Genomic DNA, 17,797 nt, shown 5'->3' on the forward strand with positions numbered 1-17,797 from the left:
AAGGTATGGGTCAATCCTCCAGGAAAAGAGCCAAGACCTGCTGAGGTGCTGGCCGAAGGTGAAGGAAATACAGAATGGGTAGTAGAGGAAGGTAGTTATAAATACCAATTAAGGCCACGTAACCAGTTGCAGAAACGAGGATTATAAAGTAATATGAATGCCCCATTGTAAATTTACAAATGCGTTTGCGATTGTACGAGGGATAGTTATATCATGTTAGGCGTATTCACAACCTTGTTATTGTTTCATGTAAACATGGGATATTATTTGTGTCAAGTTGACAAGGGGTGGATTGTAGTGGCTATTCTTGGTTGTCAACTTGACTATATTTGGAATGAACTACAATCCAGAATTGGAAGGCTCACCAGTGACCCTTATCTGGAGGCTTGGAGATCCTTATCTGGATCTTGGTATGGAGATCTTGAGACATAGTGGCTCTGGATTCCAGAAGATTAAATCTCCGAGTTTAAGGAGATTTAATCTGGGCTACACCTTTCATCTGGGATTAAAGGTGTGGTGGAACACACCTTTAATCTGGGCTACACCTTCTGCTGGAGACAATATAAGGACATTGGAAGAAGGGAGTCTAGCTCTTGCTCCTGCGCCTGCTTGCTGTGTGAGACTGAGTAACTGCTAGATCCTTGGACTTCCATTCACAGCTGTGACTGAACCATTGTTGGGAATTGGGCTGCCGACTGTAAGTCATCAATAAATTCTTTTACTATATAGAGACTATCCATAAGTTCTGTGACTCTAGAGAACCCTGACTAATACAGAGGGGCTGAGCAGGTGGCATCAATCACGGCAAAGCTGAAGACGTTTGGAATTAAAGAAAAAAAAATCATCTTTGCACAAGGATTCCAAATGGTGTGAGGCTATGAATATTGATCATTTAGCTTCAGAGTGTTCAGGATTGGGGGCGGGGGGGAACAAATGAAGGAGAGGCAAGAAGTTATTACAGAGACATGCCCTAGTAACTCTTCTAAAAGTGAATCCACAAGGAAATCACTGTGCCAGTAGTTGAAGCCACACTTCCATTATTAAGGAAACAGAGGTGAAGATGACTCGGGTCCTGAGACCCTGGGTCCAATGATTGGGAACCACAGTTCTTGGGACTGGAAAATGAACTGGAGCGTTAAGCCAATGGAATTGAAAGTGAGAATCTAATTGACTAAAAAGACACCCCACCTGTATTAGAAGGTTACCCCAGCCTGTTGTAGTGGATTCAGGAACGAATGGTCTAGGTAGCTGTGACTTGTGGAAGTTAAGTGACGGAGGGACTGTTAAAACATCTCCAATATCTGTCTGTGCCTTCCAAACCTTTCATTTTCCACATTTCCTGAATTTTCCCAACTCCTGCTTTGTCAAGCATCTGAGGTGGGAGTGCTGCCCGTGGATCAGAAGACACTGGAAGGCATCTGGTGTCCTGAATGCTGTTTTGACAACTCCAGGAAAAAGGCAGCGAATAATTTCGACCCCTGTATGTAGTTCCACCTAACAAAAAGTAAGAACAAGGAAACACATTTCCATTCACATGAAGAAGGAAAAGCACACAACCATGTCCACAGAAAAACTGTACCTGTTATAAATCCTATCAATCTAAAGTACTTAGCATGCTTCTGAGACCCCTAGGATCAAAGTCATTCACAGAAGAAAAATGGCATGATGATTATTATTAAGACGATGATACCCAGATGTGGTATCCAAGGACAAATCCCAGCCTTTGGGAAACAGAGGTAAAAGGATCATTGCAAGCTCAAAGCCTGTCTGGTCTGCATAGGTATGTCCAGGTCAGCCAGAGGTATAGGGTGAGAGTCTGTCTCAGAACATAGAGAGGAAGGAAAAGAAAAAGGAAGAGGAGGGGGAAGAGGAAGAAGAAGGAAGACAGAAATGAGGAGAAGGAAGAGAGGTCAATTAATCTTGGACTCAACCCCCCAAATCCCCATCATCTTTGTCCCCCGCCCTGCCTTAGCCTCTTTGGGTGACAGGATTCCTGTCTTTCCTTCGTTTTTCACCTTTGACATGGCAGGGATTGAAGACTCAAACACTCCTGTTTATTCCTCCTTAGGAGTTTTTATATAATCCAAATCCATACATTGAAGCCCTCACCCGCCATGGGACAACATTGGATAGAGGGACTTCCAATGAGAAGATAATCACAAATAAGTGATCTTTGGGGGATGTCCCATAATCCCATGGGCTTGATGAACTTATAGGGGAAGAAGAACTGGGGCCCCTCACTTGCCTCTTGCAGGACCATCCCTTCCTCCTCCTCCTCCACCTCCTCTTCCTCCTCCTCCACCTCCTCTTCCTCCTCCTCCACCTCCTCTTCCTCCTCCTCCACCTCCTCTTCCTCCTCCTCCACCTCTTCCTCCTCCTCCATCCTCTCTCTCTCCACCTCAGCTCTAGTCCTGCCACACAGGACACACAAGGATGGCAGTGGTCTGAAAATAGGCTTAACCTGGTGTTCCCAACCTAAGGAACTGTGGGGAGCTAAGCCTCCGGCTTTAAGACACCAGGTCTGTTATTGTCCAGTCTCACACAAGGCTACGTGGAGCTCCCCGCCCTCACAGGGTCCACTCACCTGTTGATCTTCTCATTCTGAGAATGCTCTCCATCGTCCACAGCTCCCAGCGGCAGCATCATCACGCTCTTTTGTGTGATAGCCTGGAATATTTTGGCAATTGGAATGGTTGACCCATCCCGGATCATGTCAGGATCAACTTCAAACACTAAAACACAGGCAAAAAAGGGCACTAGAATAAATCATGACAAGGCTATGAGTATAGTACTGTGTGCTTTTCTTTATTTCTTTGAGGTCTTGTTAAGTAGCCCGAGCTGGCATGTAATTCACTATATAGCCCAGACTTCTGTCAAACTCAAAGTCCCCTGCTTCCCAGGTGCTGGACTTGTATGTGGTCACACTTGACTTAAAATTTTAATTTTGAAGCAAGGTAAAAATTTTTAGAAATTGCAAACGTAGCCCACACAGCATTTCTGTATAGCACCAACTCTGCTTTCTTCATATAAACATCTTATGTAACTATTGTACAACAACCAAGAATCAGAAAGTAACAGTAGTATATTTTATATTTTTCTTTTTTCTTTTCCTTTGTGTTTCTTTGATTTTTAGTTTTCGTTTGTTTGTTTGTTTTGGGGTTTCTTTCTTTCTTTCTTTCTTTCTTTCTTTCTTTTTTCTTGTTTTGGATAGGCACCAAAATTACATTTATTTTAAAATCACTTTATATCCTGATCTCTGTCCCTCCCCCCAACCCTCTTCCCTCCTCCTCTAAGAGAATGGAGACATCCCCCCACCAGGTATCCTCCATCCTTGCACATCAAGTCTCTGTAGGGCTTGGTGCTTCTTCCCCCACTGAGGCCAGACAAGACAACAGAGTTGGTGAAACGGACCCCATAGACAGGCAATAACTAGGGACAGCCCCTCCCACCCCCAGTTGTACAGGACCCACCTGAAAGCTGAGCAGCATATCTGCTACATATGTGAGCGCAGAGGCGGGAGGGGGGCTAGGTCCAACCCATCTGTGCTCCATGGTTAGTGGTTCAGTCTCTGAAGGCCCTCAAGGGTCCAGGTTAGTTGACTCTGTTGATCTTCTTGTGGAGTTCCTATCCCCTTTGAGGCCCTCAATCCTTCCCCCAACTCTTCTATAAGAGTTCCCAAGCTCCATCCTATGTTTGGCTGTGGGTCTCTGCATCTGTCTAAGTCAACTGCTTGGTGGAGTCTTTTCGAGGACAGCCATGGTAGGCTCATGTCTCCAAGCATAACAGAGTATCATTAATAGTGTCAGGGATTTGTACTTGCCCGTGGGATGGGTCTCTGGTTAGGCCGGTCATTGCTTGCATTCCTTGTAGGCAGGACAAATTTTGGACCCAAAATTTTGTGGGTGGGTTGATGTCTCTATCACTCCACTGGGTTTCCTGCTTGGCTATAGGAGGTAGCTTCTTCAGGTTCCATATTCCCACTGCTGTGAATCTCAGTTAAGGTCACCCCCATAGGTTCTTCGGAGCCTCCCCTATCCCAGGCCTCTGGAACATCCTCAAGACACTCCCCACCCAGACACACAGACAGACAGACACACAGACAGACACACAGACAGACAGACACACAGACAGACAGACAGACAGACAGCATCTACAGATTTCCATTCATTTTATGGCCATCTCCCTGAGATGGGGTTTCTTTATGTAGCCTTGGATGTCCTGGAACGAGCTCTATAGACCACCTGCTTAATCCTTGAACTCACAGAGATCTGTACTGCCTCTGCTTCAAGAATGCTGGGATTAAAGGTGTGCACTAGCACTGCCTGGCTTAACAGTGGTACTATTTATCTACTAATGTTGTAAGACTTTTCCTGGTCAGGGGTGAACAAGCATTTGCTCATTCTAACCAAGGCACCAACACACCAGGAGGTGGGGTGGGGTAATCCTGCCCAAGTCTAGTTTGGTGCCCCAGTGAGTTCAGTTGGTGTTAGGTGCAAGAGCATGGACAACAAATGTCCCCTTACACCAGGAATTGTTAACCATTGCATCTATTTGTGGAGAAGTGTGGCCTCTTACCTCCACTGTGAAGGTTTCCTTGTGACCTGCCTTCTGCCACCTTTCCTCCTTTCACAAAGAAACATTAGTCTCCCTAATACTGCAAGGGTCTTCTGCTGATAATTATAATTGACTTTAAGGGAGGAACTATTGTGTCGGGCATGGAGGACAAAGTTCCCCAACAAATAACTGTACTCCAGAGTTAGCTAACATTTCATTCATCTTTCTTCCTCCCTATTCCTGGATCTGACAGAACCCCACCAGCCTTGTGTTGTTACAAGTTCCCTCAGTATTCTCTCATCTTTCACACCCTTGTCCCTTTTACAGGGTACCGATCAGCTGCTTTACAAGATGTACCTCAGTTTGATGAAATATCCTGCTTTCCCATAACTGGAAGATGTTATGCATGTTTTGACAAGATTCACAATGATATGCTTACATCTTATTGTTCTAGTTTCATTTCTGTGGTGATAATATTCCTGACAAAGACATTTTAGGGCAGACAGGATTATATCATCTTACAATTCCAGACTACAGACCATCATTGCGGGGGGAAGTCAAGGCAGGAACTTCAAACAGATGGTTATGTCCCATCCATGGTCAAGAGGTGGGATAAGTGTATGCATGCATGCTCGCTTGCTTGTTCAGGGTCGCTGCATATGGAGTGGTGCTACCCACTGTGGATTGAGTCTTCTCATATCGATGAGCTTCATCAACACAATCCCCCATACTCATTCCCAAAGAGCAACCCAACCTAGGCAATTCTGTACTGAGACTTCTTGTCCAGGTGATTCTCGAGTTGCATGAAGTTGACATGATTAAAGTTAATCGTCAGAATTATGAATTAAATATTATGGAAGTGGAGTTTTGTTGTCATCATCCTATGGTGACATATATAAATTTAGCTGTCTTACCTATCAACTTAATGTCATTATCTTTTTTTCTAGTTTTCAAGGTACCTCATGAAGTACTTTCAGCTGCTGCCCTTGGCACTCGATAGAGATGAACTCATCCTCTAGCTCTGAGAAAAAGTTGCCAGCGGAGAAGCAGAAATGGCAAATAAAGAAATGAAACAAAATCAGGCCACCTCCTCTTTTTAAAATTAGATCTATTTACTTATTTTATTTTATGTGCATGTGTGTCTTTACCTGTTCCTCTGTGTGCATACCACAAACATGTCTTGTCCCTACAAAGATCAGAAGAAGGTGTTGGAGCCGGGCGTGGTGGCACACGCCTTTAATCCCAGCACTCGGGAGGCAGAGGCAGGCGGATTTCTGAGTTCGAGGCCAGCCTGGTCTACAAAGTGAGTGCCAGGACAGCCAGGGCTACACAGAGAAACCCTGTCTTGAAAAACCAAAAAAAAAAAAAAAAGAAGAAGGTGTTGGATCCTCTGGACCTGGAGTTACCGATGGTTGTGAACCATCTTGTGGGTGTGGGGAACTGAACCTGGGTAGTTGCAAGAGCAATAAGTGCTGTAAACCACTGAGCCATCTCCGCAGCCCCATGTCCCCTCTCCTTACTCACAAAGGCAAGTGAGAATGTGGATAGAAGCCTTGTCGTTAGAGCAGATTTGCTCTCAGCGGCTAACACAGTGCTCTTTAGCAGCTGTCTCTATAAACCTTCATTTCCTCTGCGACCTGAAGACTGTGGTGAGGACCACAGGAAGTACCAGCTAAGAAGCCCTCTGTGCACACAATACTGTGCCCTGTGTAGTGGTTAATTTTGGCCACTTGCCAGAGGCCAAAGAGTGTCCTATGCATTCCAGCCAAAGTGTTTCATAACTCTACATGGTATCTTCCTGTGCTGTTTCAAACACGTCATTTTTCACTGGCATTCCAGTTGCCTTCCTGACACTTCCCCTTTGACATATCACTAGTGAAATATTTGTTAACAATAGGATCGCCAGGAATGACACTATAGGAGAGCATGGCTCTAAATCTTGGATTCATTCTGTGTTTTTTCAGGTCTGTGTCCCTCAATCCCAGCAGAGAGTTTATGCTTCAAAAAGGTCTGGGTAAGGCTAGAAAGGATGGCTCGGTGGGTAAAATACGTACTGCCCTTTCCAGAAGATCTTGGTTTATAATAAACACAAGGTCTCACAGCTATCCATAGCAGCAGCTCCATGGGATCCAATACCCTCTTTTGACCTCCAGTTGTTGCACATATGCAGATACAGGCAAAACACTCATAATACATAAAGCAAAATAACTCTAAAGATTAATAGAAAAGGTCCGGGCTTCTCTATTTTGCTCAGTTCACAATGTTGGAGGTCTCAGTTCATCTACCATATATGCAGGAATCTGTCTAGTAAGGTATTGTTGCCATGGAAACAAAGACATTGGCTATTCCAACGGAATGGACTTGCTAGTGTGGCAGAGAACAAGCTTTCTTCTTCTATATCCTTAGTATAGATTTCCAGTAGAAGGTCTAGCCCAGGATAAAGGTGGATCTTCCCACCTCAGATATGCCCAGACATTTGGGTTTTAATTAATTTCAGATACAATCAACAACCCAAGAATCGCCATCAAGCCCTTTTGTGGGAATGCCATATTTATGGTCACATGAACTAAGCAGTCCTGCTACAGACTCCGAATGTGGTGAACTGTAACCATAGCAGAAATTAGGGTATGAAACCTAAGTAAGGGTGTGTCCATGGCTGTAAGTTATTAGACAAAATTGTATTCATTCAAAGCACAACAAAGATGGTGGCTATCTCACTTTCTCACTGTCTATATCTCTGTCTGTCTGTCTGCCTCTGTTTATCTGTCTCTGTTTCCCTGTCTCTCTCTGACTCTCTCTCTCTCTCTCTCTCTCTCTCTCTCTCTCTCTCTCTCTCACACACACACACACACACACACACACACACTACATCAAGCAGTGCTCTCAGGAGACAACCACCTTCACATAGTTGGGTCTCATTTTGATCCCTGCTTCATACTGCCCAAGGCCATTACAGCGTGTTTCCTTCTATGACCAAGAAGAGATGCTCACAGGGACAATCCTCCCACTAGACTACAGCTTCTCCATTTATAATCCCTAAGTGTCTCCCATGATATTTTTTATGTGTTGGCCAACATGTCTGTAAGTTTTCCTTCAGGAGAGTATTAAGTTTTCCTAATTTATCATTTTGCCTAAGGATTTGAATATGAACCCTGGCTTTACTGTTTAGTAGCTAAGTGCTTGTGATTGTTAATTGTCATTGTTAGCTTGCTTGGTTGGATTTAGAATCACCTAGAAGCTCTGTGCCCATCTGGGAGTGTCTCCAAAGAGAACTAATTGGTAGGGAGAAGAGCCACCCTGAATGTGGAAGATAGCAGTCCATGGGTTGGGGCAATGAACTGGACAAAATGGAGGACCAAATGGAATAACCCTTGTGAAGTCCAGTAGCTTTCCAGGAATCTTCCAGGCCTTCTGCATCAAGTTAGCACCCAGCCTCACAGAGCAAGCAGCTATCTCACAATGTAATGCAGCCATTGTTGCAATACCCAGACTGTCCCAGGAAAAGCAGTCAGCTCAACCCCCTTTAAACACATACTCATTCTATTGCTTCTATCCTGCTAGAAAACTGTAACGAATGCACCACAGATAGAAAGAAGGCCGTTGATATTTGAGTTATAAAAGTGTCTTGTCCCTGCTGCAAACGGGTGAACCAAAGCATAAGTCCCACCTGTTTTGATGGCTCTCTGTGCTGCAAGGTACTGAGTATCATGGATGTTTGCAGTCCATGGGTGGAGTCCTAGTACCATAGAAACGGCCATCTTGTTGAAACTATTCCTTTTAGAGAAGACAGCTTCGAGATGCTGAGTTACCTAGACGGTGACACAGTCGATAGTATTTGTTCACACAGAGTGTATAGGGTTCTACCCAGAAACCTGTGGAAACCCTGACCTGATGAGTTGAGCATCGTGAGCCCTTAGTTACGCCGCTGGGTGTGTGACAGTGAACAGGATCTTCCAAGGGCTTTACCCAGAGGGGGGAAATGGGCTCTAATTACCCATCAACCTATGTACCTCATCCATAGTGACAGCTCAGTGATGTTTGCTGCAAATTATGAAACACAGCAAAACACTAGTAGTACTCTGGTGAATATTTGGGGAACACTGCACGTCCTGGGAAATTCTGTGAAGTGGAAGCCATTCCAAGCTAAACAGTGAGGGAGGCATTTCAACAATCTGCTCCAGCCTCCAGATGACTCTGCTTCCACTCATCCCTTCAGCTAGAATTCATCAACCCCAGGGTGCTAGGGATGTAGCCACAAATGAGACAAGGAAGGGCCTGCCCTTGTAGAATGTGTATTATAAGATAAAACAGCAGTGCTTCCAGAAGGAAGGAAAGCAGCAGGAGGGGAGGGCAGATGGAGGAGGGATGGAGACTTTTAGAAGTCCATTAGAGCCCAAGAACAAGACAGAGGACTGACAAGGCCTGAGACCACGGAGGGCATTGGGGCACTCCCTGTGCTCCCTTATTCAAGAGTCTACGCCCCATTAAAACACCTAGAGGTAAATTAATAATGGGCTGGTAATGTAGATGGATCACTCCTTGTGGATAGATAGCGCTTTCCTTACAATGGCTCTTTCAACACGCTGATTTCAAACATCATGAGTAAGAAATGCTTGGGCCTGAGAGTTTCTGGCTCCAGCCAAGCGTAGTCATCTGCCCACTCCATCTATGTGTAAAACCAATCTTCCTTTTATAGCTACCGTCTAATTTTTAAAAATCTCCCATCACTGCACCTCCAAATGGCTAGTTCTCTGACCTCTGTAATTGCATGTGTAATTGAGGGAAGAGGTTTGCGCCAAGTAAGACTAATGTGTGTGTGGGGGTGTCTCTTGACATTTGTTCCATTCTTTGTAGTGGGAAAAAAAAAAAAAGAAAGAAAGAAACTTTAGTGATAACCACAGAACTGCTTAGTTTGCCATAGCGTATGGGACCCAGAAATGGTACTGTTGGGCCGAATGACAACAGGCACTTCTTACCTGTTTCTCCACCACAGACGGAGTCATGGTAGGGACGAGACGGATTGAAAATTTTCCTAGGACTCTGCCGGGAATGACCGTTTTAGTTCCAGGCTCATCGAACGCACCCTCAATGCCATGGATGGAGAGAGACGGATACCTCCACAGATGCATCAGGAGTTCCTCCTAAGCCATGCGAAGAACAACGTGTGACCAAAGCTCAGCTGAGGGCTGGGACTGCAGCCCAGTTGGGCAGAGCGCTTGCCTAGCACACACAAAGCTCAGTGTAGTCCCCAACACCATATCATCTGGGCCTGGGGAAAGATGACTTTGCTCCCAGCATTCGAGGTCACCCTTGGCTCCTTAGTGAGTATGAGACCAGCTTCAGCTGGAAGAGATCATACTTCAAAATCAGAAAGCAAGTCAGCTGTGGTTGCATACACCTTTAACCCCAGCACAGAAACAGGAAGATCTCTGTAAATTCAAGGCCAGCCTAGTCTACATAGTGAGTTTCAGGCCAACCAGGGAAATACAATGAGTCTCAAAATAGCTAGATGATAAAGAGAAATAAGGAGAGAGAGAGAGAGGGAGAGAGAAGAAATGATTAGGGATATAGCTCAAGAGTAGAGTACTTGCTTAGCATGCACAGAGCCTAGGGCCATTCCCCTAGCACTGCAAATAAACTAAATCTCTGCTGAATTAAATTGCTTGTATCTCTAACATCTGAATTAAATTGTTTGTATCTCTAACATCTATGTTGTGAGATCAACTCACAACAAGTTACTTAGCACCAAGTTAGCCGCATCTGGACTAATAAGGCCGATCTTCTCTTCAGCACAAGCGGCTTCTTGTCCCCCACTGCCTCACTTCTTGTCCCCCACTGTGCTTTCGGCCGCCAGAAAGAACTTCTCCCTGTCAGGGGAGCCGGTTCAAAAATTGAATCCAGGGGGCTGGAGAGATGGCTCAGAGGTTAAAAGTGCTAACTGTTCTTCCAGAGGACCAGAGTTCAATTCCCAGCAACCACATGGTGACTCACAACCATCTGAGATGAGATCTGATGCCCTCTTCTGGCATGTCTGATGACAGCTACTATGTACTCATTTAAATAAATAAATAAACCTTTAAAAAAAATTGAATCCGGGGTCCGTGAGATGACTCAGTGGGTACAAGCACTTTCCAGAAAGCCTGACAACCTGAATCTAAGTGAAGCAGTCAGTTGTGGAAGCAAGCATCTGTAATCCTAACACCCCTTCCATAGGAAGAGAGGAAGGAGAGAACCAACTCCTGAATGTTATCCTCTGGCTCCATATGTGTCATACAAACACACAATACATTAATAACAACAACAGTAATAATAATAATGATGATGATGATAATGATGGAAAATAATTTTAAAAGAAACTGGATCCAATTATAAATTTCTAACCGGTGGTATGCACTAATAGTGAATTCAGGGGGCTGGAGAGATTTTATCCCTCAGAGCGCCTTAAATAAATCTTCAGAGTTTGAGCCAATTTCATTCTTATGTAGTTTCACAAATTTAGTCTGTGAGAAGACACTTACAATCAGCATAATTTGCCCTCTCTGGGCAGTTCCTAGGGAATCAACTGAGAGAAAGATGAAATTTCAAGACCTGTAAGTCATATAAAGTACTCAGAAATTGCTGGTTGTTTGTGAGCCTAGAGGCTGCCTGGGGCTGAGAAAAAAGAAAAAGAAACCCGGGTATGCCCTATAGTTAAAACATTCCTGGGAACAGCTTAACCTTAAAGATAAAGAGGAATGTGAGGACATAACAGGGCTATCTGAACTGAGTCAACAACTCACAGAACTCTGACACCCTGCACGTACATGTAATTTTTCTGCTGATGTTTGAATAAGCCAATAGTGTGTCACTATGCTGAATTCCACACCCCTAAGCCCCTTACCCCATAAAACCCCCTAGCTTTCGAGCCTCATGGCTGACATCCGTTATCTCCTGTGTGGGATGCATGTCGGTCCGGAGCTCCGTCATTAAATGTCCTCATGTAATTACATCAAGAGATGGTCCTTCGTGATTTTTTGGGTGCACGCCGAATCGGGAATTGGGTGGGGGTTTCCCCACTAGGTCTAACACAACCACAGCTACCAACATCTGAGTGGGAAACTATGTTTCTAAGATTTAATTTTGCTAGTTTGTGTGTGTGTGTGTGAATTGTATGAGTGTGTGTATGTGTGTATGGGTGTGTGTGGGTGCAGGTGTAGTGAGTTCTGTGCATATGAGTGTAGTACAGTGCCCAAGGAGGGAAGAACAGGATGTCAGATCTTCTAGAACTAGAGTTACAGGTAGCTATGAGCCAACCAACATTAGACCTGCAGTCTGAACTCAGGTCCTTTGCAAGATCAATGCATGCTCTTGAGCTGGAGAGATGGCTCAGTGGTTAAGAGCACTGATTGCTCTTTCTAGAGGTCCTGAGTTCAATTCCTAGCAACCACATGGTGGCTCACAACCATCTGTAATAGGATCCAATTTCCTCTTCTGGTATGTCTGAAGATAGCTACTCTGTACTCATATGCATTAAATAAATAAATAAATAAATAAATAAATAAATCTTTAAAAAAAAAGAGCACTGACTGCTCTTCCAGAGGTCCTAAGTTCAAATCCCAGCAACCACCTGGTGGCCCACAACCATCTATAATAGAGATCTGATGCCCTCTTCTGGTGTGTCTGAAGACAGTGGCAGTGTACCCACACACATGTAATAAATAAATAAATTCTAAAAAGAAAAAAAAAAAAAAAACCATGCTCTTAACCATTAAGTCATATCTCTTCAGCCCTCGGCAGGCAAAATATTCTTTAAGAAAGAAAAAGAAAAAAAAAGGAGAAAGCAAATGAACAGGAATTTTGAATTCTTTAGGGATTTCTGCTCTGAGTTCTAAGTATCTTTACAGCCCTGGGAAGGGGATGTTGTGGCTTGCCCATCAGCCCTGAAGGGTCTTGGTAATGCCTGAGAAGGTGAACGATTACAAGTGTTGGAGCTGATGTTTCAGACAGTGACTCCTAATTTTTGAACATTCAGAAAGTTCAGCTCCCTGACAGAAAGTGGAATGGGATTTAAATTAATAAACTGCTGTGGAGAAACAGTGCTGCCGAATGAGTCATTATTCATGGTTAGATGCTGACGCCTGTACCAACTGCTCCCTAGGACAACGGATCCAGACCAGAGGAAAGTGGCCGTGAATGTCAAAACCAGCCTGCAATTTAACCTTTGCCTGTGGACTAAGATGCACAGACCCACACTGTGTGGTGCTGATTAGACACTCGGGAAACATGATTTGGGGGCAGCATCCTCGTTTGGATCATGTGTGTAGTTACGGTTATACCTTGGTATCAAACAGAAATTTCTCGACTTGGTTGATGTTCTGGTATTCTTCTAGGTCCATATCAATGTTTTCATACATTGTCTTTTCTTCCTCTGTAATCGGTGCCATTTGGTCATAGATTCCAGGAATTAGGATGTGGCCTGATGAATCCACCAGGCTACCTACAGAAGAGACGCAGAGATTACAAATGTGCCAATGCTGTGGTCCCAGAGCCAGGCCAGATTAAGATACCACCCTCCAGGTGGCAAAAGTACCCCCATGTCAGCTTCTGTCCCTGGCCAGAACCAGTGGCAACAATTCCATTTAACCAAGAGGTTGTAGTACCAAGAAGGAAGTGGTTACAAGGCAGACTCAGCCCGAGTCAGACTGCTCCAGTGGCTACCTTGCCAAGGGCAGAGCTGAGTCATGAGTCTGCACCTTTAATATCACAAGTGAGCCTTTTGCTTGCATTTTATCTTATCCCAAGTTAAGAAATGGTAGTTATAAATTGTTAAAGATATGTACATGCATATATTTTATACATGCATTCATACAAACTCATACAAGAAACTGAAACTCCCCAAAAATCTTTTCTCAGCTTTCTCACACACACACTCAAAGAAAATGTATACCATAGACAGATTACAACCAGGAAGGGAAGCAGTTTCTTGGAAGCCAAACTTGAAGTACAAGTGTGTCAAGGCAGCAGAATGCACAGGAAAGTCTCAATGTTCTGCACTTGTCAGCTCCCCTTCGCCCCTCTCCTGTCCAGAGCTCCCCCAAGACTTTTATTTCTTCTATGGCTGTGCTACAAGATAGAATTGAATACTGTTGTGCTTCCAGTCCTGGGTGACACCATCCCTTCCTTAACCCAGGGAAGAGTACTGTGTGCTAAGTAATATGCTGTGAGTCATGACAAAGAACACTAGGCGACAAAGAGAAGGTCTTTGCTTTTATCTCAACTGTGCCAAGTCAGCTGGAAGATGCCGGGCAGTTTCAGCTTCCTTGTTGTAACACAAAGAGGAAGGATTAAGAATCTTAAATTCCATCAAAAATCCCTTGCCAAGATGGACCACAGACTAGTCACAGTACAGTTGACAATGGCATACATTCCAGTATTCCAGACTTAGAGTACCCACTAGCTGGGGATGAAGTGGCTTCTTCCTTTCCTCCTCCTCCTCTTCCTCCTCCTCCTCCACTTCCCCCTCCCCCTCCCCCCTCTCCTCCTCCTACTTCTTCTTTCTTTCTCAGATGCAAAGACAGACGGGGAAATGTGTGACATGGGCCCTGTCATAACTCCAGCCAGATAAAAAAAAGCCAAGGAGGCAAGCAATACGTATCAAGAAGATCTCTGATGAGGAATGATGACTCAGGAGGAGGAGACACAGGCAACCAACGAGACCACATGGCCAGGCAGGGTAGCGGATCCAAGGAGATTGTGTGCAAGATGGATCCTAACTTGGCACTCAAGTTTATAGAACTTGGCAGGACTTTCGTTATGTTGGTACTTTTGACAAGTAGATCTGAGTACTCTAGGCATCAAAGGCAGACTAACCCAAAGAACCAGGATGCTGGACTTCATTCTTGATGAAGATGATGGTTACCCAGATGTCCTCAGTGGACTATGCTGGGGTTTGAGCATAACTAGATTTCTTGGCACACACTGGATTTTAGAATTGTAATATTTGTTCTGCACTGCCATCTTCCCTACTACAGACTGAGAGAAATGCCTGTGAGCATAGATGGTTACTGAGAAGAGATGCTTTGCCCATCTTTTCCTCCCTTGTAGTTCACCCACAGTGAAGTCTGATTAAGGAGATCATAGAGGGGCCCCCAGGGACTGTGGGATGTTCACATCTGCTATGCCCCCCCAGGGACCGTGGAATGTTCACATCTGCTATGCCCCCACCTCAGGGACCATGGAATGTTCACATCTGCTAGTTAGAAGTAATCTTCCATTAGGGAAACTATATCCTTATTCACCACTGATACACTTGCTCCATCTCGACTCACCCCTCCCTTCCTTTTCACTTTCCATGGATATCATGATCCTGAGACTATAAAGTCACTTTGGAAAGCACACAGAAGGGAGAGGAGCTGTCTTGGAAGCACCATCGTTGCTCCCAGGAGAATTTTGACATCCTAAATGATATTAGAGACTAGGTATCTATGATGCCTTTGACAACCAGGCATGGTGGCTCACACCTCCCTCAATCTCAGTACTTGGAAGGGGAACGCAAGACGATTCAATATCTCATGGTCAATTCTGTCTCAAAAGATGAGAAAAACAGGGCTAGGGCTAGGGTTCAGTTGATACAGTGCTTTCCCCAGCATTTCTGAAGCCCTGGGCTGCATCTCTAGTACTGCATGAGCCACGCGTGGCAGTGCATGCCCATCAACCCAGCTCTCAGGTAGGAGCATCAAGAGTTCAAAGCCATCTTTGATTTCATACTGAGTTTAAGGCCAACCTAAGCTACAAGGGAGCCTGTCTGAACCATACCAAACAAAAACAAACAAAGGCAGTAGAAAGAAGAAAAACTGCTTTGGGGTCAATGGTCTTTCCACTGTCCTCCTGGTCTTTAAAAATTGCACAGTAGAAAAACTGAAAAGGAGAAACCGCTGGTTGTTGGTGATTTATCTGTGAGCACAGGATTCCATTCTTCCCGCTCTCTGCCTACCCAACCTATGACTTTTGAGACAGGGTACTTATTTGATTCTATGTTGTTCCCCAGCTGGAGCTAGCATAGGCTTTACCCACTTGGTGTCCAGTGAGCATTTGCTACTGTTGGTCATCATGATGCTCACCAGCATCCTGCCCCATGATGAATGGCAGAGGATGATGAAGGCCAGAGACTTGCATAAAAGCCAAGATGGCTCTGGAGTCTCAGCCTCTGGTGAATATGTGTTCATTACTGGTCAGTCATCGGGGAAGGACATAAGACAACCAGCTCCCCAAAGACATTGTGACCTGATGTAACCCTAAGCCAGTGCACTGGATTTAGTCTCCTGCTGAGGTTTCTCCACCACAGCACAGCACAGCACAGCATGCCAGCAAGCAAAATTCCTGTTAGTTTGACTGACATTAGCAATTGACTTTGTATTCCTGTGATTCTGTGCAAAGCACTGAGAAAGCAGGCGTTTGGAGAGCAAATCCGGAAGGTAAGTTATCGTGGACTGTTAGGGTTGCACCAAAAAGCAGACAGAAGAATAACCTTTGGTTTTATTACACTTATGAACTTTTCCTTAGCAAAGCAGCACATATTTATGAAGTTAAGTGTAACTCCGTGCCTGGCTTACAGCTACAAGTCTAACATTCTAACGAGATGTCGGACTTCCCCTCAGTCTTCACGTCTAACATTCTAACGAGATGTCGGACTTCCCCTCAGTCTTCACGTCTAACATTCTAACGAGATGTTGGACTTCCCCTCAGTCTTCACGTCTGAGGGAAGGCTTGAGGTACATTACTTGGGATTTAGCAATATGGAGCTGAGAATAGGGATTTATTCCCAGCACCTGGAGCTAAGACAGGAGGATGGTTATAAATTTTAGACCAGCCTGGGCTACAGTGTAACACTATGAAAAATAAAAATAAATATTTGACGATGATAAAAGGAAAGAGGAATTAATCTGGCAAAAAGATCAATTATCTTTGCTCCAAAATATTAAGTTGCTTATTATCTGAATTCTTTAAAGGTAAAAATATTATTGTATTCTTGCTGAAGTTGTCAAACATGAGATACTGCCTATGTATATTACTGTCTTAGAAAAAATTAAAAATACATAGATATGTAGCCAGCTAAATAATGGATATATATATATAGATAGATAGATAGATAGATGATAGATAGACATAGATTATAGATAGATAGATAGATAGATAGATAGATAGATAGATAGATAGATGATAGATAGATAGATGATACATAGATAGGTAATTAAAATGTAGGTTGATTTCACTGTTTAATTTTATTTGGGGGTCATGATGGAGGAAGCGGTATAAATAAAGATACTGATGAAGAACTTGACTAGACCTCCAGCAGTTTGTCCATCCAGCAGTTTGTCCATCCAGGCTGCTTATACTCTGTCTGGTACTAAGTAGGCCAGAACGGGGGTTGACATGTAGGTTTTGGACAATTTATCTGTCCCAAAGGAAAAGGTTTGCATAGAGAACACAATCCCAGATGTAGCAAACTGAGGTATTGTGCAACTTGTGAACCTTGAAATCAAATCCACCAAGTGTGGCTACACCCCCGTGAGGATCCCCCACGAGGTCTGTGGAAGAGGCTTCTACAAGCAAGGCCCCTCAAGTTTAAGTGTTCCTAGATTCCTGGGGACTCTACTTAGGCAGCATTAGTGCTGACAAGAGCTACCAGATAGGTCAAGCCTGAGAAAGTTGGATCTCTGAGAACACCTCTCTTTGCACAGGCTAGTCAGCCTTGCAGGAGGTCAGGAGCAGAGGTTTGGTGAACTTCAGTCGACAAACACAGTGGCATCTCTGTGCCAGTCAACCTTGGAACGTGATGCCAAGTCGCATCCGGATATTTGGCACTATCATCTCTGGAGTCCTTGGTAAGATAAGAGCTGTTTTTCCTGGCCAGAGCAGACCATTAATCATCTCTGGATACTCCCTGCACATCCTACCACATCCTCAAAATAACACTTACGTGCTGGCTAGTTTTATGTCAACTTGACACAGCTATGGTCATCTGAGAGGAGGGATTCCCAGTTAAGAAAATGCCTAAATAAATCAAGCTACGGACAAGCCTGTGGGGCATCTCCTTAATTGGTGATTGATGTGGGAGGGCCCATTCCATGGTGGGTGGGGCCACCCCTGGTCTGATGGTCCTGGCTGCTATAAGAAAACAGGCTAAGCAAGCCATGAAGAGCAAGCCCGTAAGCAACACCCTTCCATGGCCTCTGCAACAGCTCCTGCTTCCAGTGTCCTGCCC

At 44.4% G+C, this 17,797-nt stretch overlaps 1 protein-coding gene across 1 annotated transcript in view; it reads right to left on the reverse strand.

The window, feature by feature from the left end:
• Window positions 1-1,144: 1,144 nt before the first annotated feature.
• The window catches only part of Cndp1 (carnosine dipeptidase 1), a 38,982-nt gene continuing 22,329 nt past the window's right edge, over window positions 1,145-17,797 (reverse strand). Inside the window, exons 8-12 of the mRNA XM_021150390.3 lie at window positions 12,870-13,030; window positions 9,531-9,695; window positions 8,222-8,363; window positions 2,585-2,732; window positions 1,145-1,494 (exon numbers count right to left, since the gene is read on the reverse strand). Coding sequence (XP_021006049.1) covers window positions 1,398-1,494; window positions 2,585-2,732; window positions 8,222-8,363; window positions 9,531-9,695; window positions 12,870-13,030 — 713 coding nt within the window. The 3' untranslated portion in view covers window positions 1,145-1,397. The remainder of the gene's footprint in view (window positions 1,495-2,584; window positions 2,733-8,221; window positions 8,364-9,530; window positions 9,696-12,869; window positions 13,031-17,797) is intronic.

This window comes from Mus caroli, unplaced genomic scaffold (assembly GCF_978045245.1).
Source record: "Mus caroli unplaced genomic scaffold, Mus_caroli_1 scaffold_19, whole genome shotgun sequence".
Classification (NCBI taxonomy): domain Eukaryota; kingdom Metazoa; phylum Chordata; class Mammalia; order Rodentia; family Muridae; genus Mus; species Mus caroli.